The sequence below is a fragment of the Carcharodon carcharias genome, chromosome 7 (assembly GCF_017639515.1).
Source record: "Carcharodon carcharias isolate sCarCar2 chromosome 7, sCarCar2.pri, whole genome shotgun sequence".
Lineage (NCBI taxonomy): Eukaryota > Metazoa > Chordata > Chondrichthyes > Lamniformes > Lamnidae > Carcharodon > Carcharodon carcharias.
In genome coordinates this window covers 48,082,388-48,108,756 of record NC_054473.1, presented here as the reverse complement: position 1 = coordinate 48,108,756, position 26,369 = coordinate 48,082,388, and the positions used below count along the sequence as shown (strand labels likewise).

Here is a 26,369-nt window from a genome sequence, read left to right as displayed (position 1 = left end):
TACACATTTTGCTGTTTGAATTAGCTTGGATAATTCCATTCAATAATAATATTACAACTTTATAACAAACAATTTTTCCCTTTGTGTTTGTGCGTATTATATATCACCTATTTTTAGTTGCAATAACAACATGCTTTTGTATGGGACCTTTAATATAAAAAAAACCTCAAAGCATGTCACAGAGAAGTCATTTGAAAGAATTAGAAAGCGTATTTGCCGTTATTAGGAGGTGTGACAAAAAGCTTGGTTAGTGTCGTGGTTTTATGGAAGGTATTAAATAAAGTAAGGCTGGTATAGAGGTAGAGCAGTTTAGGATTCGGGAGTTTGGAACCAGGCACAGCTGAAGACAGAGTCAGCAATGGTAGGGTGAAGGGAATGTCGAATTTGGGTGGAGGGAAAGCAGGTATTTGCATTGGTGGAGTTTATAGAGATAAGGAGAAGCAAAGCCATAAAGAGACTTAAACATGATGGTGAGGATTTTAAATCTGAGGCTTTGGGAGTCTGGGAAGACTGGAAACCAATGTAGGGGAGGTTAATAATATTGCACAATAACTTTCCATTCAGTTTCAATTCTCCCTCCAGACACATTTCACCAAAGCAATTGTACTCAGGCATACTCCAGCAAAAATATTCTTTCAGATACAGCTCCATGGCAGTTCCCTATCTGATGCATTATATGGGTGTAAAAATAAAACTTAGAACACTTTAAATGCCTAACAAAATTAATCATATGAGGAACCTTCCTTTATTTCCCTGTCTCATCTCCTCAATTGCTTCAACAACAACTTCTTCCACTTTGCTGCTTCTTTCTGGCTTCTTTCTCATCTTGGTTCCTTCCAGGCCCATCCCCTGATGTGAAGGCCCCATTCTCTATTTAAGCCCTGCTCCCATTACACTCCTTACAATATCAGCTTATTTTCGACTTTATCTTTCCACATGCAGTCCCACTCTCAATTCTTAAGACGTCAGCATTATTTCCTCCACCTTAGCCATCAACCCCAATCCAAGTCCGAGCTTGAACTTTCCTTCTCACTTTTGTATACATGTTCTTGATTCCTCACACATTTCTGACAATGCTGTCTTTTCTCTCGCCTCCTCATTGCTAAAGATATAATGGATTTTTGAATTAAGTAAACCCAGATTTAATCTCGGTTCATACTGTTATTTCGTAAGTGTATGTAATGAAAATATTCATGCAAATAACCAAAAATACAGTTAATTATAATTTCACACAACTAAACGTATTTTACTTATAAATGAAGTATAGTTACATTAGCTAGAATTTTCACATATACAACATAATTTCAATAAGTTATTGTTTTTACAGCCCACTTCAAAACCAATCACTTGACTGCCTTGTACGTTTTGACCTTTGCATGACTTGCCTGCAGAGGCCCAAGCGATCTCATTTACATATATTGTAATGAAGCTAGTAGCATTTCAGCTCTGGGATTTGTGCTTCTTCATTTAAAAAGCATGTGGGTAAGTTAGAATGAGAATTTAAAAGGGCAGATGCTGCAGACTCAACTGAAACTAGTGCAGTTGGTGAGTTACTGAACCTGAAGAGTATTAAAGGTTTGAATTATGGTTCCTGCAGCTGATGATGATGTTTTCAGTGTTTTCTTTATCATTCTTCCTAAACAGCCCTGTACTTGCTTCTAGCAGCATGAGACCACTGGGAGATTTTCATCACCACCACCCCCCACTATCCAGAGCATTGTTGCTCAGAAGTCGGTGTATCCGATTGGTATACCTTTGCATTATCAGAGAGGAGGAAGAGCAGCACAGGACGGAGCAAAACAGCCAGTTTCAAGAAATGGTCGCCACTGATTATTATCCATCAATGTATACATGCAACATAGGTCATCTTAGTGAGCATATATATTTGAGTGCATTTCACTAAGAAGACAATTCTACCACATAGCACAAGGGACTTGCAACCACAGTATTCTACCTGCACTGCTGTTTTGTAGTTATGAAAGTGATAACCACATTCAACTTTTATGGCACCGCTTATTTCAAGCAGCCATGGAGAAAACTCTAATATCAAGTAGGGTGCAGTACGCTGGTAAATTCATCGTCAATGACACCCATATTGTTTTGCAAGCTCCCACAGAAAACCACCACAGATACCTCAACAGGAAAGTGTTCCACTCTGAGAATTAAGGATTGTAGGTGGCAGCATTCAAATGACCTTGCATGTCAGTGCAATATCAACTGGAAATTGTCATGATATATTCATCTTTCGAAAATTGGCTGACCTATATCTCTTCGGAGAAGAAGATCAGGGATGGAATCTGGGTAGCAAACCCTACCCTCTACTGATATGAACCATGACCCCACTAAAAGTGGCCTGACCAACAACAGAGGTGCACCACCAAAAGGCATAGGGTGGAATTATCCCAGATTTACACTAAGTGTGGTAGCAGGCAGGAAAAAGAATGTTTGACCCACCAGCCACAATGGCAGTGCTTGCACTGTATCATCCCAATCCTGCCTCATTAAACCTGCATTCCCAGGAAACACACCTTTTTGATAGCGGGCAAGCCACACCAGCACCTCGCCACTTCGTCATTCTGGATGCCATATTTAAAGTGCAGCCGCACGCATACCTCTCAATGCTTCCAGCCCAGGACTGCTGCACCGAAGACATGGCCCCGAAAGGCAAGCAGTGCTCTTTGCATTTTTTCCTTGCTATCCAACTTCTTAAATCTTCAGAGCATGCTGCAGCAGTAGAGGCTACAAGGGAAAGGAATTACTGGTAAGTAGTGGGTAAGGTATTCACTACTTTAACCATTTGTAGTTTAAGGTCTTTTTGTGGTTTATAGTTTGTATACTCCACAGTAACGAGGATCAGGAAAGAAGGGCCCTAGGGTAATTGACTTAAAATGTTTAATTTAAAGGGATAAGTCGTGGCAGGAGCGCTCAAAGCCGTGGTGTGCTCCTCGTGCTCCATGTGGGAAGCCAGGTACATTTCCAGTGCCCGGGACCAGCATGTGTGCAGAAAGTGTGCCCAGCTGCAGCTCCTGGAAGCTTGGGTTTCAGGGCTGGAACGGCGGCTGGGGACACTGTGGAGCATCCGCGAGTCTGAGGGCATCGTGGAGAGCATGTTTAGAGAGGTGGTCACACTGCAGATGAAGGGCCTTGAGGAAGGAAGGGAATGGATGACCACCAGGCAGTCCAAGAGAAACAGGCAGGTAGTTCAGGAGTCCCCTGGGGTCCCGCTCGCAAATCGGTATTCCGTTTTGGAGGCTGATGGTTCCTCCAGGGAGTGCGGACAGAGCCAAGCTTCTGGCACCGTAAGCAGCCTGTCTGTACAGGAGGGGAGGAAGGGAGGAAGAGCGATAGTAATAGGGGATTTTATAGTCAGGGGAACAGATAGGTGCTACTGTGGCTGTCAATGTGACTCCAGGATGGTATGTTGCCTCCCTGGTGCCATGGTCCGGGATGTCACTGAATGGCTGTAGGGCATCCTGAAGGAGGAGGGTGATAAGGCAGAGGTCATGGTACATGTTGGTACCAATGACATAGGTAGAAAGAGGGAGGAGGTCTTGCATCAAGAATTCAGGGAGTTAGGCAGTAGACTAAAAAGCAAGACCTCTCGGGTTGTAATCTCTGGATTACTCCCAGTGCCACATGCTAGCGAGCTCAGAAATAGGAGAATAGCACAGATGAATACGTGGCTTAAGAGTTGGTGCAGGAGGGAGGGTTTTAGATTCCTGGATCACTGGGACCATTTCTGGGTAAGGTGGGACCTGTACAAACGGAACAGTCTACATCTGAACCCGAGCGGGACTAACATCCTTACGGGCATGTTTGCTAGTGCTTTTGGGAGAAGTTTAAACTAATTCGGCAGGGGGAGGGAACACAGAATGTTAGCAGAATAGGGACACATCATAATACAGTAAAACAATCAAGTCAGAGGGAGTACAGCTGCAATAAGCTTCAAGGGAGTAAGGCAAGGCTGAATGGCCTCTTCTTTAATGCCAGGAGGTATTACAGGTAAAACGGATGAATTAAGGGTGAGGATTGACATGTGGAATTGTGATATAGTAGCCATCATTAAGACATGGTTGAGGGAAGGGCAGGATTGGCAGTTCAACATTCCGGGATATAGAATTTTCAAGCGAGATAGGGGAGGGGGTAAAAGAGAAGGAGGCGTTGCATTATTAGTTAAGGAGTCCGTTACAGCGGTAAGGAGTGATGATATCTTGGAGGGGGCATCGAATGAGGCTTTGTGGGTAGAGTTTAGGAATAAAAAAGGGGCAACCACATTATTAGGTGTTTATTATAGACCCTCAGGTAGTCAGCGGGAAGTTGAGGAGAAAATATGTGAACAATTTGTGGAGGTGTGTAAAAACAATAACAATAGGTTAATTATATTAGGTGATTTCAACTTTCCCAACATTAATTGGGATAGGCATAGTGTCACAGGCTAGTATGGAGTGGATTTCTTGAAATGGGTGCAGGAGAACTTTTTAGGTCAATATGTAGAGGCTCCAACAAAGGATGGTGCAATGCTGGACCTAATTCTGGGGAATGAAGCCGCACAGGTGGCTGAGATGATGGTGGGTGAGCATTTTAGTGATAGGGACCACAACATGGTACAGTTTAAGTTTGTTATGAACAAAGAAATCGACAAGTTGCAAAAAAATGTTTTGGATTGGGGGCGAGTCGATTTTAGTAAAATAAGGCAGGTTCTGGCCAAAGTAGGCTGGGAACAGTTACTTGTGGGGAAATCTACAGAGGAACAGTGAGGGGAGTTCACAAAGGAAATAGGGAGGGTACAGGCTCAACATGTTCCCTCCAGGGTGATAGGAACGAGTAACAAGCCCAGAGAACCATGGATGACCAGAGATATTCAGGTTACGATGAGAAGGTAAAGAGAGGCTTTTGGCAGGTACAAGGGAAGCAAATCAGCAGAGGCATTAGTGGAGTGCAGACAGTGCAGGGTGGAGCTTAAGAAAGCAATTAGAAGAGCAAAGAGGGGATATGAGAAAGCTCTGGCTGGTAAAAGTAGGGAAAATCCCAAGATATTCTGTAAGTATATCAATGGGAAGAGAATAACCAGGGAAAGAGTAGGGCCCATAAGGGACCAAGGGGGCAATCTATGGGTGGAGCCAGAGAACATTGCTAGAGTGTTGAATAAATACTTCATGTCGGTCTTCACCCAAGAGAATGAGGGCGAAGGTATCGAACTCGGGGAGGGGAGACTGCGAGGTTCTTAAGCAAATTGATATAGGAAGTGACAAGGTATTGGAGGTGTTGGCAGGCTTAAAAGTGGACAAATCTCCAGGTCCGGATGATTTGTGTCCCAGATTGCTGAGGGAGGCAAGGGAGGAGATCACAGGGACCCTGACCCAAATTTTTAATTTCTCTCTGGCCAAGGGGGAGGCGGTTCCGCTATTTAAGAAAGGTTGTAGAGGTAAGCCAGGGAACTAAAGGCCAGTGAGTCTCACGTCAGTGGTAGGGAAACTATTGGAGAAATTTCTGAAGGAGAGTATCTATCTCCACTTGGAGAGGCAAGGTTTGATCAGGGATAGTCAGCATGGCTTTGTCAGAGGGAGGTCATGCCTAACAAATTTGATTGAATTTTTTGAGGAGGTGACCAGGTGTGTAGACTAGGACAGTGTAGTTGATGTAGTTTATATGAATTTCAGCAAAGCCTTGACATGGTCCCACATGGGAGACTTATAAAGAACGCAAAGGGACATGGAATACAGGTTAATTTGATTTGGCGGATTGAAAATTGGCTTAGTTGGAGGAGAGAGAGGGTGATGACAGAAGGATGCTTTAGTGACTGGAAGCCAATGTCCAGTGGCGTACCACAGGCATCTATGCTCGGTCCCCTAATAATTGTTATTTATATAAACGACATGGAGGACTATGTGGGGATAGGATTAGTAAGTTTGCAGATGACACAAAGATTGGCCAGGTGGTTAACAGTGAGGTTGAGTGTCTTGGGCTACAGGAAGATTTGGACAGGATGGTCAAATGGGCAGATAAGTGGTAGATGGAATTTAACCCTGAAAAGTGTGAGGTGATACACTTTGGAAGGAGTAATTTGACAAGGAAGTATTCAATGAACAGCATGGCACTAGGAAGTTCTGAGGAACAAAGGGACCTTGGCATGTGTGTCCATAGATCTCTGAAGGCAGAGGGGCATGTTAGTGGGGTAGTGAAAAAGGGATATGGGACACTTGCCTTTATCAATCGAGGCATAGATTACAAAAGTAGGGAGGTCATGTTGGAGTTGTATAGAACCTTGGTGAGGCCACAGCAGGTGCACTGTGTGCAGTTCTGGTCATCACATTATAGGAAGGATGTGATTGCACTGAAGGGGGTGCAGAGGAGATTCACCAGGATGTTGCCTGGGATGAAACATTTAATTTATGATGAGAGGTTGGATAGACTTGGATAAAAGCAAAAAACTGCAGATGCTGGAAATCCAAAACAAAAATAAAAATACCTGGAAAAACTCAGCAGGTCTGGCAGCATCTGCGGAGAGGAACACACTTCATGTTTCGAGTCCGTATGACTCTTCAACAGAACTAAGTAAAAATAGAAAAGAGGTGAAATATAAGCTGGTTTAAGGGGGTGGTGGGACAGGTAGAGCTGGATAGAGGGCCAGTGATAGGTGGAGATAGCCAAAAGATGTCATAGACAAAAGGGCATAGAGATGTTGAAGGTGGTGATATTATCTAAAGAATATGCTAATTTAGGGTAGAAAGCAGGACAAGCATGGTACAGATCGCCCTGGTGGGGGTGGGGTGGGGCGAAGGGAAGGGATCGAAATAGGCTAAAAGGTAGAGATAAAACAATGAATGGAAATACATTTAAAAATAATGGAAATAGGTGGGAAAAGAAAAACCTATATAAATTATTGGAAAAAAAAGGGAGGAAAAGGGGATGGAGGAGAGATTTCATGATCTAAAATAGTTGAACTCGATATTCAGTCCGGAAGGCTGTAAATTGCCTAGTCAGAAGATGAGGTGCTGTTCTTCCAGTTTGGGTTGAGCTTCACTGGAAAAATGCAGCAGGCCAAGGACAGACATGTGGGCATGAGAGCAGGGTGGAGTGTTGAAATGGCAAGCGACAGAGAGGTCTAGGTCATGCTTGCGGGCAGACCAAAGGTGTTCTGCAAAACGATCACCAAGTCTGAGCGGTCCGAGCTTGCCTTTGCAGCTCCAGAAACATCAGGAATGGATGTCCGCTGTGCTCCTCAGATTGCAAGGCATGTTGGAGGAGTCCATCCATCTTCAGGCTGAGGTGATAGTGCCAGCATGCCAATGTACCGAAATCAACAATAGTAGGATGGTGGCTGCCATGGAGATCTTGGCCGAAGACATTGATCCTGCACTGCTGCGCAGGCTAAACTCCATTGCTGATGACATAGTTGGCCTCCAACGTGTATACACACTTGATCTCACTCCAGCTTCCCCTTATCCTCAAGGAGTCAGCTAGGGACCATCGGGCACCTAGAGAGAGGAGGACCAGCAGCTCGACACCCCGGGGCCATCCACACAGGTGACTCCGAGAGTGTCCGGCCCATCCAAATCCCTCTTCTTGTGACCTTAGCAACTTCAGCTCCACAGGCTGAGGAGGGTGTCACTGTCACTCAGCAGGACCCCGAAAGCAGGCAGGGGCCTTCCAGGTCTCTACCGTCCAGAGGACGTCCATCAAATTCATTACAGACAAGGCGTAGTAGTCAGCAGGCTGCCTCTACCTCAGCTGTGGATGTCTAGGGAGCACCAAGTCATAGCGGCAGGGTTAGGAAGGTTAAGAAGATAGAGGTGCACAGCCTGGATATGGGTGTTAATCACTTGTACATAATGTTCACTTTGATAATAAACTCCCAAGAATATCTCCCTGCCTATCGCTTTGTTCTGATGAGCAGTGTTCATGTCACTCAGATGTGAAACCTTAGTTCCTGCACAAGATAAAGGCAGGTGTCTCAGTCCAGGGCCTCTTCCCTGTGCAGTGTGTAACCTTTAGACCAAAGTGATGGACTGGCATCACACTCCCTGGACACATTACTGATGCCTGCACCTCGACGGTGCTTGTCATTGCTGCCAGAATGTAGGGGGCAGGTGTCACAGAGTTTTGTCACCTCCAGCATCTGTGACCAGTGACAATGCGCTCCTGAAGGGGTCAGTTGCTGAGGCTGTCAAAGGATCAGGTGCATGTAAAGTTTCACGACTGCGTTTCCATGATATGACCCCGATCACAAAGCACAAGCCAGCTGCCCTTGGCCAAACAGCCTCTGTGAATGTCTGACTCCTATGTGAGGATCTATGGAGTGTCCTCACTGCATGTCATCATCACCATAATCCTGGAATCAAGTGATTATTAGGGCCTCCACTACATAATCATTACAGGAGCCTTATCACAGAGGGTATGTGCGCTGCCGTCAGCCAGACAGGAGTCAAATGCTCATAGATGCAATGTGCTTAACTATGGTGTCTCCTCACTGAATGTCATCATCATTTTCCACAAATCTAGCAGCTATGAGGGCCTCCCGAGTGTGCCTGTCTCTTCTAGCCAGTGCGATGGCCTCTTTGCCTTCATCATCGCCATCGAGGACCTCCTCATCCTCATCCCCGTCGACGTCTTCCTCATCGGAGGAGACGTGCAGCTCCCCCATCTCCTACTCAGCCAGCTACTCTTCCCATTGCAATGCCAGGTTGTAACGGGCGCAGCAGGCAACAGTGATGCATGACACCTTCTGTGGTCTGTATTGCAGGGCTTCACCAGACTGTTCCAGGCACCGGAACCTCATTTTCAGCATCTCAATGGTTTGCTCCACCAAGTTCTGAGTTGCAGCATGAGCCTCTGCTGGAGTCTGAGGCCGCCGCACAGGTGTCATCAGCCACATCTTCTGCGGGCAGCCCTTGGCCCTGAGGAGCCAACCCTGCAGACTGTGTGGACCCTGGAAGACGTCAGGGATCTGAGACCTGCTAAAGGTGTAGGAGTCGTGGACACGCCCTGGAAACCGTACCCAGGCCTGCATGATGCGCTTGTGGTGGTTGCACACCAGCTGAACATTCAGCGAATGAAATCCCTTGTGGTTGACATAGTTGACTGCTTGTTGCCATGGAGATCTGAGTGTCATGTGAGTGCTGTCAATTGCACCCTGCACCTGTGGGGAAACCTGAGGTCTGGGCAAATCCCAGCACTTTTGCACCCTGGCTTTCCTGGACCCGGGTGAAATGCACTAAGTTGTGTGCCTTTGCGAAGATGGCATCCATAACCTCATGGATGCATTTGTATGTGGAGGCTTGCAATATCCCACAGAGATCACCTGTGGAGCCCTGAAAAGAGCCATTGGTGTAAAAATTGAGCGCTGCAGTCACTTTCATGGCCACTGGCAGTGGATGCCCTCCATGTCCCCGTGGAGCCAAATCCTGCAGCAGCTGGCAGATGTGACTGACCAGTTCCCTTGACATGCGCAGTCTTTGGCGACACTAGTTCTTGGTCATCAGCAGGAATGAAAGGCAGCATTAATAAGCCCTGGGTCTAGCTAGGCTCCAACTTGTAACAGCTCACTGTGGCTTTCAGTGGCATGTGTGGGAGCCCCAGCCACCCCTTCTTCCAGAGGATGCTGCTCCCACCTTTGCCCAACCAGGCACCTCCATCGCTCTCTTCTCCTTCGTCGCCGCTCTCTGTAAGCCACAAGGCATTCAGTCAGGCCACCAGGTTCCATGCTCCTGATGTACTCCTCCTGCAGGATGAAAGAGAGAGAAGCGTAGGTTAGCTTGGGTGTATTAAAAAAACCTCTCTTGGTTAAGTCTGAAGGCACCTTAATGCATGGCAGGAGAGTGTTGGCCAGCACTTGGATGGCCAGCATTTAGTGCACTGCATGACTGCCCAAAACCCCACCCACTTCTACCCCTCTCCATCTGACCAATTGCCGGCAGCTTCGCCCACTGGACTGCATGCTGTGCTCTCAGCTCAGGCGCAGGCATTCTCCTAACCCAGACTGCAAGGCTGCATTGTTAGCTTGAACCATGGGGGAGACTGGTCCAAACTGGGATGATGATATTGCAAGGGGCTGTGAGCACATCCACCAGTGACTGCTCTGTGGCCAGCTTTAGCAAGTACAACATGCCCAGTTGTCCAATTGTTCTGCAGTCCACTAAACCAATCATTAGTTTGCAGTCTGTGCTCAAGGGCTGACAAGTTCAGGAGCATTTGGTGACAATTTCAAGCATCTGCATTGCTTGAGTGGGCAGATAAGCTGGAGACCCGACTCCACAAATGTCAATGTGGCTGCATCTGAGCTGTCTCGGCTGCAGAGGAATGGTCGCTTTATGCAAGATTTCCCTAATGTGTGGCCACTTTTCTCTACCCACACCCTGCATGTGCTTGTGCACTACCATTAACTGCAGCAGCACCACCTCCCCCGCCCCCCCCCCCCCCCCCCCACCACCACCACCACCACCACCACCACCACCACCACCCCAACCAACACACCTCAATCTTGAAATCCAATAGGCAGCCCTGGCGAGCACTGCAGACCCTTACTGTGCAGTCACCTCCGAGGTCCCCTCAACAGTGAAGCCCGCGAAGTACACACCTTATTTATGCTGTAGTGTCCAGATGATCCTATGTTCGTGCAAAACAAAGTATGGCATAGGTGCACGTCCTGTTTGACCACAACTGGAGGGTAAGCAATGGACTCCCAAAGCTTCACTATTGTTCTCCCTACCAGATGTACAGTACATCTGTGTCTACATCCCAGTTCTGTTAGAACCTTTGAATTCAAGGCTGCTGCTTAAATCAGTTGGAGGCAGCCACTCTTCCTTATTTTAATGTATCTAAATTTCTGTAGTTTCACTTCCCATTTTGCAGCATTTCCAAATTCCTGCAATTTAAAAAATATTTCCATTCAATTTACACACGTTTTTTAATAGTCTATTAAAATAAAGAAAAAATACATTGCAAGAAATTGTAGCCTATTAACAAAATGCTTGAGTTACTTTTTAAAAATTGCTGTCAACTTTCACAAAAGGAACTTTTTTTTAATACCCGCTATTTAAAAAGAGGGCCCCCTGCTCACGCTCCCTGAAAATTAATTCTCTGGGTACATACCCTAATCCTTTTACTGTCAGGGTCACTGGTCCTACTATTTGCTATCCCTGCCAGGCTTTAAATCTCTCTGCAGGCAGCCACTTCCAGTAATACACTGAAACTTCACTCCATACAGTGATGCTTTCACGTTCATTAGCTTCTTCTGCACCACGCCTATTCTGTCCTGTACATCACTTGCCAAAATACTAGCTCCTCTGCCTGCTAGATTTTTGCATTGCTCAGCAGGCTAGTTTGCCATTTATCACATTGCTTCATCAAATTGTTCCTCTTACTCTCTTCCGGCTGCCCCTGTTCTCCTCACCCCTCCAACAACCCCACCCCCACACCATCCCCCTAAATGGTCAAGAATCCATGTAATGTTAGAGTGAATGAAAATTGCGCATGGCATCATTCCTCTAGGGAGAAGATTTGTTTATGTAAGTCTTGGCTGATCTATCTGTGATAGTAGGATGCCTTTCTCATAGGGCAAAGGCACACAGCTTGGTGGATCAATCGGGCAGTAGTTTTGACATGTTGTGCGTCCTGGTACAAGATCATCTTACTGTTTCAACCAAGGACTGGGGGAGGGGCAAGTGGAATAACCTGGGGAAGAAAATTGAAAAATAATTTGAATGCAAAGATATGTCCTTTGGAGTAAAGAAAAATGAAATTAAAAACATGTTTTGTGCACAATTGAAATCAATTACTTTTTTGATTGGAATTTATTTTTTAAAGTTGCACCTTATATATTTGCTTTCTAAATTGACCCAACTCTCTCTTTAAAACAAAAATACATTTACAAAAAACTTATTGCAATAATATTGTCTTCAAGGGCGCCAGGTACCAACAAATTTAGTTCCTCAGAGGCTCAGACTAAGGACTGGATTTTACATGCCTCTGCCAGGTGTGTTTTCAGCAGGTATGGGGGGAGGGCATGTAAAATCGGGTGGGTGCCCAGCTCACCACCTTCCCACACACCCACGAGCTCACCCCCATTACAAGGTAGGTGTGCGGGCGCTGAAATTGGCAGCCTGTCCACCTGCCATATGTAAATAAATGATTCCAGGTGTATTGAGCTTGTTAACAAGACAATTGACCCTGATAATACACTGCCCATACTATAATACGGTTGGCATGGGCAGACGGGCGGGAGTGGGCAGCCTGTTTTCTTTAAAGTTTTTAAAAGGGCGGCAAAGAAGGAGAGTACTATCTTTGAGGGTGCTCTTTGCACATTGCCAGCAGCCTCTCTAAGGTATTATCCACCCCCCACCCCCTTCCTGCCTACCCGCAAGCTCTCGTAAACCCACCCTGCCCCCGTCCCTAAACTGGCCAAACCCTCCCTGCCCAATACCTTGGGTTTACCCCACTCCAGGATCCATTGGGCTGCCTTTTTAGGATTGCTTGCAGTCCTGGTGGTGCCCACCACTGAGCTCTAGGTGCTGCCAGCCAAACTGATTGGCTACCAGCTCCTGAGGGCAGGACTTTCTCCGCAGTGAGAGGCTGAATTCCAGCTGTGAGCCAAATTACCCTGCCTGCAGCATATTATGGCTGCAGGGCAGGCTTGTATGGAGTCAGTCGACTTTCCTCCCGGTGGTGGGGGAGCCATTCACCCCCCCAACAAGATAAAATGCAGCCCTAAGGGTTTTAAAGTATGTCACAGAAACTTGTAACAATATCAGTGCATGTTCTTTCCTGCCCTCAAAATTAAAAGTACCCATTTTTCAGGAACTTTTGTGTGAAATATGTAATTAAATTGGCAAACTTATCTGTCTGAGAAAAGTGATTGAGGTTAATATTGACTTTGTGTAAAAGTGTGAAATGGGCTGCCGACTCACTATATCAACCATTTTGCACTATCTTACAACATTCAGGATGACAGTATGTTCCTGCAATATATCCCCTCTTAAACCCCACCTCACCCTCATCCTGCTTTGTGGCATGGTTCAAGCTACAGTTGATGTGACCATGGATTGCTTGCTTTCCATCTACCAAACCTCCCCTCTTGCATTTCTGGCTTCTGTTACCCAAGAACTTCCACCGGGCTGGCAGTATAGCGTCACCATGAAGGGCAAGAATTAAACCTGATCCCTGATGAAGAAGCACCATTTCTTGATCTGACAGTTACAGCCATCAGCTCAGTTAGTGGCTCTGTGCAAACTGTAGAGGATTGTATAGAGTTCGAATCAGCATGCAGCGAATTACCGAATACAAGGGGGCTGCAACCAGACACAGAGAAAAGGGATTGTTCATGTGCCAGCACACCAAATGACAAAGTTGCAGATGAGTTCTGCCATAAGGAGACTCAGGTGGGGACTTCTGGCGACGTACAGAAGAACACTGATGGAGATGTACACCAAGATGTTAAGTGCATTGGCAGGCCTGCCACAGAGCTTGTGCCATTGTCAAGAAGCATGGGGTAGTACAGCTCGAACTTGACACAGAACTTTGCACAGAGCTTGGAGTCCATCCTTTATGGAGTGGAAAGAGTGGTCAACTCCATAGCAGCCCTTCTGCATCCAATGGTGACATACTGTCTGGTGGCTGATGTTTCAGCTTCCATTGCATCACAGGTAGAAGCTGCCTGAGTTCTCAGTGTTGCAGTGGAAATTCAGACTGAAGTCATGAGATCCAGCTTTGCTGTCATCGAGCTCAAACTGCTGCCATGGTGGCTGTGGATTCCAGTGCTCAAAGGCACCTACAGGCTCTCTTAGCAGTCCACCAATCTGTGCCCTGTCAGATTACTAGGAATGCTTCAGCGCCCCCCTGCTGGAGTGTCACTGGCTCTGTGGTGCACGAGCTTGCTGTCCTCTCTCAAGATGACAGCATTTGTGGTCCCACCACTGTCACTCTGCCAGTGCCCTTTCTGTATCCTTTCACCCAGTCAGCCCAGTTTGCTGCCCATGCCCCTGTTGGGCAGTACGAAGCCAAGCCCACAAAGCTCAGAGCTGCTCAAGCGCATGCTGCAAGGCCATCAGCAATCTCCACCAGTGAAAGTCAGCAGCCTTCCACCACCCACTGGGGTAGCACAGCATTTGAGCACAAGGCCTGTCAAAAGCTCCTGCAAGTCGGGCACTAAGGGAATGCACTGAGATGAATAGTTCCATTTTATATGGATTATTGGAAGTGTTGTTGGATTAAGTTGTTAAGGAATAGTTTCTGGTGGTGGCCTTTATTTCAGGACTTTGGCAAAGAGTAGCCATTGTAGCAGATGGATAGAAAAGGTGGGGAATTTTGAAGGAACTGTGATGCAGGGATGAGATCTCAAGGGAAATGAATTCTGAGTACATGCTCACAGACAGCACTTCCGGAGGGAGGTCATCCTCCCTTCTGCTTCCTTTTCTTCCTCTACCTCTTCGCTCTCCTCCTCCTCTTCATATTCCTCCTCTTCCTATTCCTTCCCACAGTGGCCTCCAAAGGCCTGGTGGCAAGGGTTGAGCCCTCATGAGGGCAGGGCTGTGGAGCATGTTACAGAAGACCACAAACTCGGTCATGTGCTCTGGTGAGTACTGGAGGGCCCCCCCTAAGCATTCCAGTCAGTGGAACCCGTTGTTTCAGCCTGCTGACGATTTGCCTCCATGATGTTCCTGGTTGTTGCATGGTTCTCGTGTGTCCTCATGTGGTTGGGTGGCGGAGGGCACTCGAGCTGGGCATAGAGCTGGTATCTCTTGCCACCTATGGTTCTTCATGATGGCTCAAGGTGGCTGATGCATCTGACTGGTGCAGGATGAATAAATCTTAGCTGCTGCCTGGATAGTGGGTTTTTACTCACAGGATTTTATGGGCATGGTCACACACCAACTGTGCAAGCCCTTGCAATTACAGACCATGTTACTATTGATATGGAGCCTGCAGAACCACATGTATGCAGTCAATTGACTCTACACTGCTGGGCATTCCATGAGCTTGGCAAACCCATGTTCTCTCTGCTTCTCTCTGGTCAGAGGATGATGAACTCCTCTCTCCTGTGGTGTGCCTCTGTCATCTCCCTGACACAGTGGTAGATGGCAAACTTTGAAATGCTGCCAATGTCACTTTTTAAAATTTATTCATGGGATGTGGGTATTGTTGACAAAACCAGCATTTGTTGTCCATCCCTAATTGCCCTTGAGAAGGTGGTGGTGAGTCACCTTATTGAACACTGTAGTCCATTTAGCTTGGTACATCAATGCAGTTTGGAAGGGAATTCCAGGTTTTTGGCCAAACAACAGTGGAAGGAACGGCAAAATAGTTTAAAGTCAGGAATATTTAAGACTGTGGATCGGGTGCCATTAAGTGGGCTGCTTTGTCTTGGATAGCATTGAACTTCTTGAGTGTTGCTGGTGCTGCACTCAGGCAAGTGGAGAGTATTCTATCTTGCTCCTGGCTAGTGCCTTGTAGATGATGGACAGGTTTTGGGGGTTTAGGAGATTTATTTGCAACAAGATTTCTAGCCTCTTACCTGCTGTTGTAGCAACAGTATTTACATAATTGGTCCAGTTAAGTTTCTGATCAATGGTATCCCCCAGTATGTTGTTAGAGTGGGATTCAGCGATGCTAATGCCATTGAACATCAGGGTGAGATGGTTAGATTCTCTCTTGTTGGGGACACTCATTACCTGGCACTTGCTGCTGCCTGGATGGATCTGCTAGAATAGAAACTTAGGCCCACAGTTACATTCATGGCCACCGACAGCATCATCCTGGCCTTGCTATGCAACTGCAGTTCAGGTTGTAGGAGGTGACATAGTACAGTCACCACCTTCTTGATGAAATGCTGGGAACTGAGAGCTGCTGTTGGCTGAGGTGGAGGTAGGAGATATGCTTTCTAAAGATCCTTGGTGAAAAGGACATTATATTGAGAGCCTTCCTCCTCCTCTGCACACTTACCCCTCTTTGCTGCCTGTGTCCTATTTCAAAGTCATGTGACAGGCCAGGAAGTACTGCAATAATAAAAACAAAAAACTGCGGATGCTGGAAATGCAAAACAGAAACAAAATTACCTGGAAAAACTCAGCAGGTCTGGCAGCATCGGCGGAGAAGAAATTCTCAGTTCTGTGGAAGGGTCATGAGGACTCGAAACGTCAACTCTTTTCTTCTCCGCCGATGCTGCCAGACCTGCTGAGTTTTTCCAGGAAGTACTGCAAGTTTAGTCCACATTCCTGTAACAGGCTTTCTCCTGATAAGCCTTCCATCTCCCTGCCCTCCTTGTCAAGATTCAGCACCGCTCCATTGTAAATGCAAAATGCTTAACTAAGTGCACCAGCAAAAGAAAATCAAAAGCGCCTCCATTGGAAGCTGGATGGCTAGATGTTTAACTGACACTAGTAGGATATCCATCATGCAGCTGAATGCACATTTAGAGAGATTAAGAGGGGGCATTAACTGGGCCTGCAAGTCCAAAACAGAAGTGTTATATTTCCACTGTTATAAGCTGTTTGATGCCATGATTTTCCGACTCTGCATGCTTCTGACACATGTACAGCTTGCTTGCACTAGCACCCTTACAATCAGGCAAATGGTGACATAAGTGGTCAAAAGCATTTTGGCTGACAAATTTTGACCTTGTGGTTCCTATAGCATTTACGCCGGTGGCTCTGTGGAGCCTAATTTTATGGCCTTTGTCTTTTATTCTCTTTTCCCCCTGTTGTCTCCTGATAATATCACATTTAGTTATTTCCTGTGCTCCACCTAAGCGCTTTATAGGTTATTCTATTTTTTCATTTGTGATTTTTCTTGTTCCTTTCTCCTTTCCTTTGTTGTGTTCCTTTTCAAATTCTGCTCACCTCTAACAGTTTTTATTCCTGAGAAAGTACCTCGAGTCCTCAAATGTCGATTGACTCCTATTTTTCCACAAATATCGTCTGGACCTGCTAAGTATTTCCAACTTTTTTTCTGTTTTTATTTTCAGATTAGCAGCACCTGCAATGTTCTGTTTTTGAAGGTTGAAGCAACTTTTCACACTTCTGTCCTAACTGCTTTGTTTATCAGTGCCTCTATTGGGAAAATCAAAGGAGAAACTGAAATACTGTCATCTGGCTTTAATTTGCACTCATTTGTCAAACTTATCTTGCTTTCTTTTATGGCTGAAATTCCAAGCCCCTGCAAAAACTTTTGTGTTCCCACTCAGAGGAAGTTAGGAGGAGATGGTTTTATGGGACTATTTTCTTACCAATATATAAGCAAGCAAGCACCAACTGGCTACAAAATCTTCCAAACTTTCATATAATCAACATCCACAGGCAGTATTATGATGGGGACATTGAGAAAGAGTTTCTAAAAAAAATTTATTGCATATATTTCTGTTGTAATTCATATCATTTTGAACTATATGCTGAAGATATTTCGCACGTAACGTGATATCACATTTTCAGATTTTAGTGATCTAATTATTTTTACATACGCTGGGTCGATTTTCATCACACTTCATTTTTCAGCACGAACAAACTTGATTAAAAAATTTTACATAGTTTTTGAGAGAGCCTCAACTTAAGCAGCCAGTGCTCCTGTTTGAAACAAGCAGGATAATCATTCATTTATTTAAACTGATGTTCTATGACGTATTTAGAGCCCTAATGCAGTTTTTGATCTTCAACAGTGCAGGAGAAACGTGAATGCTTGACTTGGCTCCACAAAAAAAATCATCCCTCCTGCTGCTGGACCCTTTGTGCCCCACCTCCCGCATGATGTCCATGCGAGTTTGGCTGTACAGAGGAGCTGCAAGACTTTCCACTTGCTCCAGATTTGCAAACTTTCTGTAATGCTCAGCAAGTGCTGGCAAATTTCAGATTTCATTAGAGTAAGGCCCCATGAGAAAATCCTTCAAGCCTCCCATTGGCGATTGCCCCATCCACCACTTGCCCAATGTTCATCTGAATTGAAAAGCAACTGTTGTATATACATGATATTTTTAATAGTGACTTGCATCAAAACTCCTAGGTCTAATTGGGCGCTTCATAATAAGCATAATTGTCCACAATATGGATTGTTAAACAATATCCAATCTGAGATTAGATAACAGGAAAGGGGCAAAGCAGTTTATTCATTCCAAGTAGTATTTACTCTTGGAAATAATTTCTCTGATTACACTCCAATCAGATGTTTGTTAGATGGTTGTCATTTGTACACACCGAACACTTAGTCCATTGACTCTGCTTGATATTGTATCAGTATCATTACATGGTTTGGTCAAGCTCCTGCCCCATTTTGAGTCTGGCAATGGGAACATGGGAGGAAATTGTGTTTAAGCAGCCCAGGGATGATGGGTAAGTGGCCACAGATAGGGATAAAAACGTTGGCATAAATGATCAGAAAATTTTCTTATGGATTCCCTTTGTTGTTCTTGTTCAAAATAACATAGCAAATCTGCTCAGACAATATTAACTTAAATAACACTGTTCACAGATGTTCATATTACAATCTGATTTAGGAACCACTAATTCAAGTAATATTGCTGTATTCCATAAACAAAAACTGTTGGCATCATTTATGTGTTATATATGGTATAAGTAGATCTCAAATTTCATCAGAAATATATTGTAATGTGCATTAAATTTGAAGCATCCAGGATATGACTCTGTAATCAATTTTAATGGAACCAAGCTGGTTTGCTTGAATAACAAGGTTTTTTTATTTTTAACTAGGTTTAATATGCCTCATGATGACAGCAACAAGTGCAAAGAGGATGGTGGCAAAAATCAGCAACATGTTATGGCCCCTACACTGAACTATTATACCAATCCCTGGATGTGGTCAAAGTGTAGCAGAAGATACGTTACTAATTTTTTAGAGTATGTTAGACTTCTGATTGAATAAGTCTATGTTGAACTGTGCTGTTGGTTTCTACATAGATTTGAATTTGATGATTGCAAGGTACTTCTCAACTGCCCCATATTAATTGGGATCTTCTGATATTAAATAACAATTTAGGAAAAAGCTCTAGCAAGGCTCCCAACTAGCAATATCATGTTCTACACAAAAGAGTGTTGTCAGCCAAGTGCTTACCTGAACTTCACTCTTTCAATACATTTGAATTTAACAGGCATGGTCAAAATTTCATTTTAATGGGTTAGTGACATACACATTTTTTTGTGCTATAATTTTGTATTATATTCAGAACAATGGGAAATATGAATGCTTGGGTTTTTTTTCTTATACTTTATTTCTTTTTAGTACAGGATATGGTGAATGTTTACTTGATGAACCTGTGACAAGAACATATACACTCCCTCATCAGCTCCCTGGTCAGATTTATAATGTTGACAAACAATGTGAATTGATTTTTGGATCTGGTTCTCAGGTGTGCCCCTATATGGTAAGTACAATAATAGTATCTGACAAATGAGATAGACATTTATGTGCTGAAGATAGAATTCAGTAATTTTTGTTTTCTCCCCAAGTGTTTTTGGAACTTGATTAATCAAACCAAAAGTGTTAATTTCAATCCATCAGTAAGTTTGTAGTTATTTTTATGAAGTATGCGGGCTATTTCACATCCGATCATGATCAAATAAATAGTTTCAAAATAGAATTTTAAATTGAAATAAATGTTTACTTTAGTTGAAGTTGTTGTTTTCATTTTGTTTCATTCAGCTGTTTACCACAGTTTGTCAGGCAGCTAAATAATGGGGTAGATTTTCAACTTGTTGCCTGGATATAAAACTGCAATATTGGATTTAATGGAAATTATAAATGGGCAGCTGATTCACAATGTCCGTTTTACGCTCAGGCAGCAAATTTAAAACGTTTTTAATTGATGAAATCCTCTTTGGAAAATAAGATTACAGGAAAAAAAATATGTACTGAGAGAACAGTACTATTATGTACAAAATAATATGCTCTAATCATCATAGCTAGATATGAAACTATGTTTTACTACTGTAAAAATTAAAACTTTGACAATGTCAGATTTTCGAAGAATTTTTTTTTGTTGTGTAGACACAATGCAGACGTCTTTGGTGTACAAGCACTGAAGGAGTTCAGAGGGGTTGTAGAACTCAGCACATGCCATGGGCAGACGGGACAGAGTGTGAACCTGGAAAGGTAAGTGCATCTAAAGTTTTCAAAAAAGTGGAGCTAAGTAGAAATATTTTATCAGCAAAATCAGTTTCATGCGAGTTAGATTATGATTTAAATGACTACTGTTTTACAAGTGTAATGTGCGACAAGTCATTATGTTCCCAAGTTTCTGCTGTTAAAACAAATTGTTTACTTCTTCAGTGGCATGCATGTTTCAATCTAAGCCAGTTTTAAAGCGGCAGAAAGAGAATGTTTAAGCAATGAATGTTGTCTATCTGCATTTGGGGATAGCTCATCTTATGAGGTTTGAATTGGCAATGTTCTGCCTTCGAAATGCATGTACCTCCTCCAACAGCTGATAAAAGCGTAAAGCAGTCACAGGCTTAAAGTAGTTTTAATGACATGCTTGGGTACACTTTCCCATTCATTATCTAGGTTAGTATATAATTATTACTTTCCTAACCTAAACTTCCTGTTAAACTTAACTTCAGTTTTGTTTTGTGTTAAATTCTTCAGCAGCTTTTGAAGTACCATGGTGCCTTTTCTCTGTGAAATGGAAATATAAAAGAGTTTCTCTTCCACAAAGCTTCATTTTTAGAAATTTGTTTTTGATAATATTTTGTTCATTATCTTCCTTGTATGGTGTGTAAGGTTACAGATGGGGAAAAATTTCAAGGATGTATTACACTTTTAGGATTTTCAGCCTAATCCAAGTAACTACCCATGTCCTTCATCCCACATATGGTGTTCTCATTTGACCATGTTCACTTCCTTTCCTTCTACTGTATTGTTAACATCAATTACACTTGCATTGCTGCCGTAAGTGAGAGAGTAAACCCTGGGGAGGTGGGGAAAGAGCAGAAACGTTGTAGCTAGCTGGATAAAAAGAATCTAAAGATATGATTGCCAATAACTGCAGGTGGACATTGGAAAAGATTCAGGGGAGAACAGTGACTTGGGGTTCTAAGTTATAAAGCTAAGTTCACAAAGCTGAATGTACAAGATTGATTGGGACAGTAATTCAGCTTTTTTAAAAATATTGACAAGTAGAGATAACGTAAACACAAGTAAGACATTTATCATTCACGAGAAGATAAAAGCACAACATTTCCCCTCAAACACAACTAAAACTTAAAAGATTACCCCCCCCACCCCCACCACCACTCACCCACCTCTGAGGGCTGCATATATGTGCAGCAGGCTCCCAGGAGATGTATTCCATGTGCTGACTAATGCTTGCAGAAAAAGGATGGATAAAAAATTAGTTGAAATGATATTGAAGATCATGGGATAATTATAGACAGACATGACAAAAGACCCACGGAACTTGATAGTTCCTGTTTTCTAAGATGATAGAAATTCATGGAAATGTTTTGGAGGTTATGGATAAATAATACAAGTGCAAGGATAAGTAAATATTCCGAAGTTTCAACTGCTTACTTTTGGGATCAATTAGAAATTTTGCAGATTGTTGTTTGGCCGTTTGCAGATTGTTCCCTTATGGCATTAAACAAGTGGGCTAGTTCCATGATAGACAGATCATCATCTATGAAGAGCCAAATGGCTCTATCTTGGTTCATGCATGTTTTTATTCTTATGCTGCCATTTATGAAAAGTTAATTAGGAAGTTTGGGAAGATTATCTAGCTACCTTCATTATGGTTGATGATGGAGAAATAGTATGGATCCTCATAAGATCCTCATAGGACTCTGTCATATCTTATCAGGTCCAAATAAGGATCACTAAATGATCCCAATTGTTAAAGTTGGAAGACAAGATGGTATTCAACAGAGATAAAAACAAAAAAACTGCGGATGCTGGAAATCCAAAACAAAAACAGAATTACCTGGAAATACTCAGCAGGTCTGGCAGCATCGGCGGAGAAGAAAAGAGTTGACGTTTCGAGTCCTCATGACCCTCCTTTCCTGGACTCGAACTCAAGTTCTGTCGAAGGGTCATGAGGACTCGAAACGTCAACTCTTTTCTTCTCCGCCGATGCTGCCAGACCTGCTGAGTTTTTCCAGGTAATTCTGTTTTTGTTTTGGTATTCAACAGAGTTTGAATTCAAAATCCATATGGCTGGTTGAACTGATCAGCTTTTTGTGTTGTGCATTTATAAGGTTGAAGAGCAAAGTATCACCTATATTTGACGGTGGCCAACATTAGCTGCAGCATTTGAGGTATCACAATGAAACCCAATCCTGTATACCGGATATTCAAATGTACATTACAAAATAGGGAGAACTGAACACTTGACCTTCAAGCTGATATTCCTGTCTGAGGTTTACTGCCCTTGACAATGCCCTAACTGAGGTTAAGAAGCACAGAAGAGACCATGGGTTAAACCTGTAAATTTCCTATTCTATATGACTGAGTACTACATTATCCATTGAGTTTATCCAATGAACCTGAGAAACTTGTTTGTGGATAAATTTGTTTGCATAAGGCTGCTTCATTGATACCAATGAAGAAACCCATACAGGTTAGTAGTATGTGACATTGCCTTCCCCGGAAATCAACACAAGTCTGCATAATGCTGCTTCAGACGGTGCTACTAGATGGAAGTTTTTCCCCTTTTAGCCTTAACTTATTGCATTGCTTTAAGTATCCTTATATTTCAGCGATAGGAATATCACCTGCCACTTCCCAGTGTTCTGTCTGGTGATAAGCAGAGAAAATTGCAAAACAAGAATAGAAAGACTGTACAATCAATATGTGGAATTAATGAATGAAAGGCAAAGCAAAATTTTGGAATGATAATATTTTCCCTTAAAGCACAAGTAAAATCTGCTATTGTCCAGAAAAATAAATAAAACTGTACTCTGGATCTTTTTAAATTAAAACTCCTGGCACATAGAGCTCCTAGTTAATAATAATGGATTCTGCTTTATCAGGCAACTTAAAAAAAATAAAATTATCACATGTGCAGTCATCTCTCTGAAACAGCAATGATTTCTGTTTGGTTCACTTCTCTGACGCATGGTCAGGATGAGATTAACATGTACAAATCCAATAGATGCAAAACTGCATCGCATAACTCTGAGCTACAACATGCTGAGGCAACACTGCATGGTTAGCCAGGCTGCCTTTCTAATTGCAAGCCTCAACACTAGCTATGGAAGACAACTTAATTCCATGCAGATTGGTGATATTAGTGAAGAGCCACATCAAATCCAAGGCCAATTAATCATGTGGCTCAGAACCACAGTTGTAAAATATGCAAGTATATGGAGATGGCACCCATTATACCCTGTAGAAATGCTTCATATATATGATACAAAGTCAATAGTCTGCATGTGGCCTTTGAAAAGTTATTGCAAAGCCTTCCACTATACCAAATAACTGCATGATTATTAATTTTAACTATTGTTGGCTGTGACAGTTTCCTGTGCATGACTCTAAAACAACGGTAATAGCTATTGAAATCTAATACACAAAATTTAATATTTTAGTTTTCTGATTACTTTACTTTAATTTAAAAGGTATTTAAGGAAAATAAAATAGCTTACTGATATTAATTTGTGGTATAATTAAAACCGAAATACAACTTGTAGAAACTTCCAGCCAGCCAAAATTTGTAAGAAAATGCATCCTTTGGGGATCACAGGACCATGTCAACTGGTATGCAGGATTACTGCTGAGCTTCTCAAATCCTGTGCACTAATTACCTTCAATTCACCAATTTAAGGCCAAATTGTCACATCTGACTTTTCATACTAAACCATAGGAATGTTTGGCACAGAACAATATGGTTCTCTGCAAGCCTATGAAACACAAATAATAACAAGAGATTAGAATCAGTGATGTCAATACAAGGCAGCAGTGAGAATAAAAATTTCATTAAACAACCATTTCAAGAACCATCCAGGTTCTCACAAAATTGACTCCATACAATCAAATTATTGATGATCAGAACATTTGCATATCATTTACTTAGAAATGTATTAGAGAGAAGTAAATGAAGTTCTTGACCTGAAGCAGCATTTTGTACAATAATAGGAGAAATAAAACTCTTGTTACGATCCCCACGGAGACTGATAGCTTTTAAAAAGATATTTGAATTTCCAGCGATTGACTGAAAGGATCATATGTCAAAATTTCAAGTTTTAAGACTCCTACTGTAACAAACAAACTAAAAGCAACATTGTCTAAACACTATTCCGTAGACAACTTATACTCTAAACTACTAAAAAGTTTCCCGATTTAACTTTTAAAATGACCAAAGATCCCCTACCGCGGTTATACTTTACTCTGTCCCTTAAGTAGACACTTTATTCTCACAAAACCATTCCAAAGCTATTTTCCACTCCTGATGGCCTGTGTCCTTTTTCCTTTTCCAGCTGAGTAACTTCTAATCCCCAAACTGACTGACTTTCATGGTGAGGTTACTCTGGAAGTTTCTCCTTCTAGCCAGAGCCAGGTGAATTTCCCAGCCTCGTTTAAATCCTCATGAGCTTGGTGTGTTCAATCTGAGCACAAGCTCCCACCCGCTTTCCATGTGGTGAATAAAGATAGCATTTTCGCTGCTTCAGGTTTAGGACTGGCTGCCTCTATCTTTCTGTTCTCTCTTTCTTTCAGATTATCGAAGACTGATCTTTTTCTGTCAATTTCAGGGATATCTTAAGAAAACTGCAACCCAATATCACAATGACTTTCTATTGAATTTTCCTTACAAAAGCCCATCCCCATCGGGCAGAATTCAGTGCATTCCTCCATTTACCCAAAATTAAAGAGACAGTCCGAAAATACAGCAACCTTATAAACTTTGTATTTGTAATAATTCTCAGAAACTTGAGTTGATAACTTCTAGAATTGGACCTACTCAGAATAATAACAAATTCAATGGCAGAAGGTGTCATTCAATGACACAGCATGAAATGTTTTTTCTTCCACTTTTCCTGATGACGATAATCTACTTCTGAGAATTAAAAGTCACAAAATTTTTAAATAAAAATTTAATTTTGGCCAGCAGATTGCCTTTGGCATTGTTCATGATGAAACAAGCTAAATAACGGTAGGCATGTTTTATAGGGACAAAAACTTACTACCATTTGGATTAGTGATCTGAGAGCACTGGGAGGTCAAATATCTGGATTTTGGGGGATCCCAAGGTCTGGCAATAATTGAAGAAGGGTCCCATGATTCTCAGATTATTACAGGTTCAAGAAATACTGGGCAGCTTGTCAGATCCAGGCACTTTGAGAAGGGAGGATACAGGGTCTGAGAGTATATTGGGTGGTTCTGGGATATAATCCTGTGACTGTCACTATGCCCAAGTTATTTGATAAAGTTAATCAGACACCTAAAAATATTGACACTATAACTTCACAAAATGAACTTTGGAAAGCCAGATGACTTCTGTTGTGGTTTCTAGACAGACAAAGCAATATGTCTGGGAAGTTATTTAAAATACGAATAATTTTCCCAGGTTCTAATTGACTACCCTCACCATTTCAATGAAAGAGCTTTAAAATGTCAATGGCTGCTAAAACTGTCAGCTCCTGAAGATGGGATTTCAAATAAAGTCATTCAATGAGATGATCATAGATAGAATGTTTGATGGGATAACAAACATTTTCCCATTATGTGTCAAATACATCAGCTCCAACCCACTATGTGGACAATGGAATACAACAATACTGCCATCACTTAACGGAAACTAGCTGGAAAGGAAGCTGATGCTTCAGTAATCCACAAAGGAGCCCAGCAGGCAGCCTGGGACAAGCACCTTAGAGAGAGTGATCGCCCAGCAAATAGGGAAAGAACCCTGCCTCAAAAAAATAAGTTTTCTCAGGCAGTGGAAAGGAGCTAATTCATTTTACCTGCAAGATTATATTTCTTCACTACAGGAGTTTGGCCACAATTTCATCTGAAACAGCCAGAAACTTCTAAACACCATTTGTCTTCAAGAAACCAGGAGGGAATCCTTCAGGCCGACAGCGTTTTCAAACACCATCCTAAGGACTGTAAATAAGCAACCTATTTCTGTATTACCTTTTAGAGATGTTACATCTCTAAAAATCATCTTTTCATGTGTGTGTGTGTTTGGGAAACAGGTGTTTGTCGTGTTTACATTTCAGGTTTTATGAAAATAAAGATTTATCCTTTCTTTTGATTTAGACTTACAAGAAAGCCAGTTTGTGTCTGTTCTTTAAAGCCACATCACTCAAAAGGGTTAAAACACTCCTTCTCAAAAATACATCTTGTTGCAGTTAGCCAAGTGGTGAGGAAAGGGGAAGAATTATCCCACATCTCTCCCCATCCTTAACAATCCCAAGCCTTGTTTTCCTCCAAAGTGTATCACC

The 26,369-nt window shown here is 42.8% G+C and overlaps 1 protein-coding gene across 3 annotated transcripts in view; it reads left to right on the top strand.

Annotated features, from left to right (window-relative positions):
- The window catches only part of LOC121280151 (A disintegrin and metalloproteinase with thrombospondin motifs 9-like), a 325,713-nt gene that overhangs the window by 51,631 nt on the left and 247,713 nt on the right, over nucleotides 1-26,369 (top strand). For all 3 annotated transcript variants that reach the window (XR_005943545.1, XM_041191847.1, XM_041191846.1), the window contains exons 9-11: nucleotides 18,690-18,836; nucleotides 19,219-19,360; nucleotides 19,984-20,088. Coding sequence is in view for 2 of the 3 variants with exons in the window: in XM_041191847.1 (XP_041047781.1) it covers nucleotides 18,690-18,836; nucleotides 19,219-19,360; nucleotides 19,984-20,088 (394 nt within the window). In the remaining variant the exon portion in view is untranslated. The remainder of the gene's footprint in view (nucleotides 1-18,689; nucleotides 18,837-19,218; nucleotides 19,361-19,983; nucleotides 20,089-26,369) is intronic.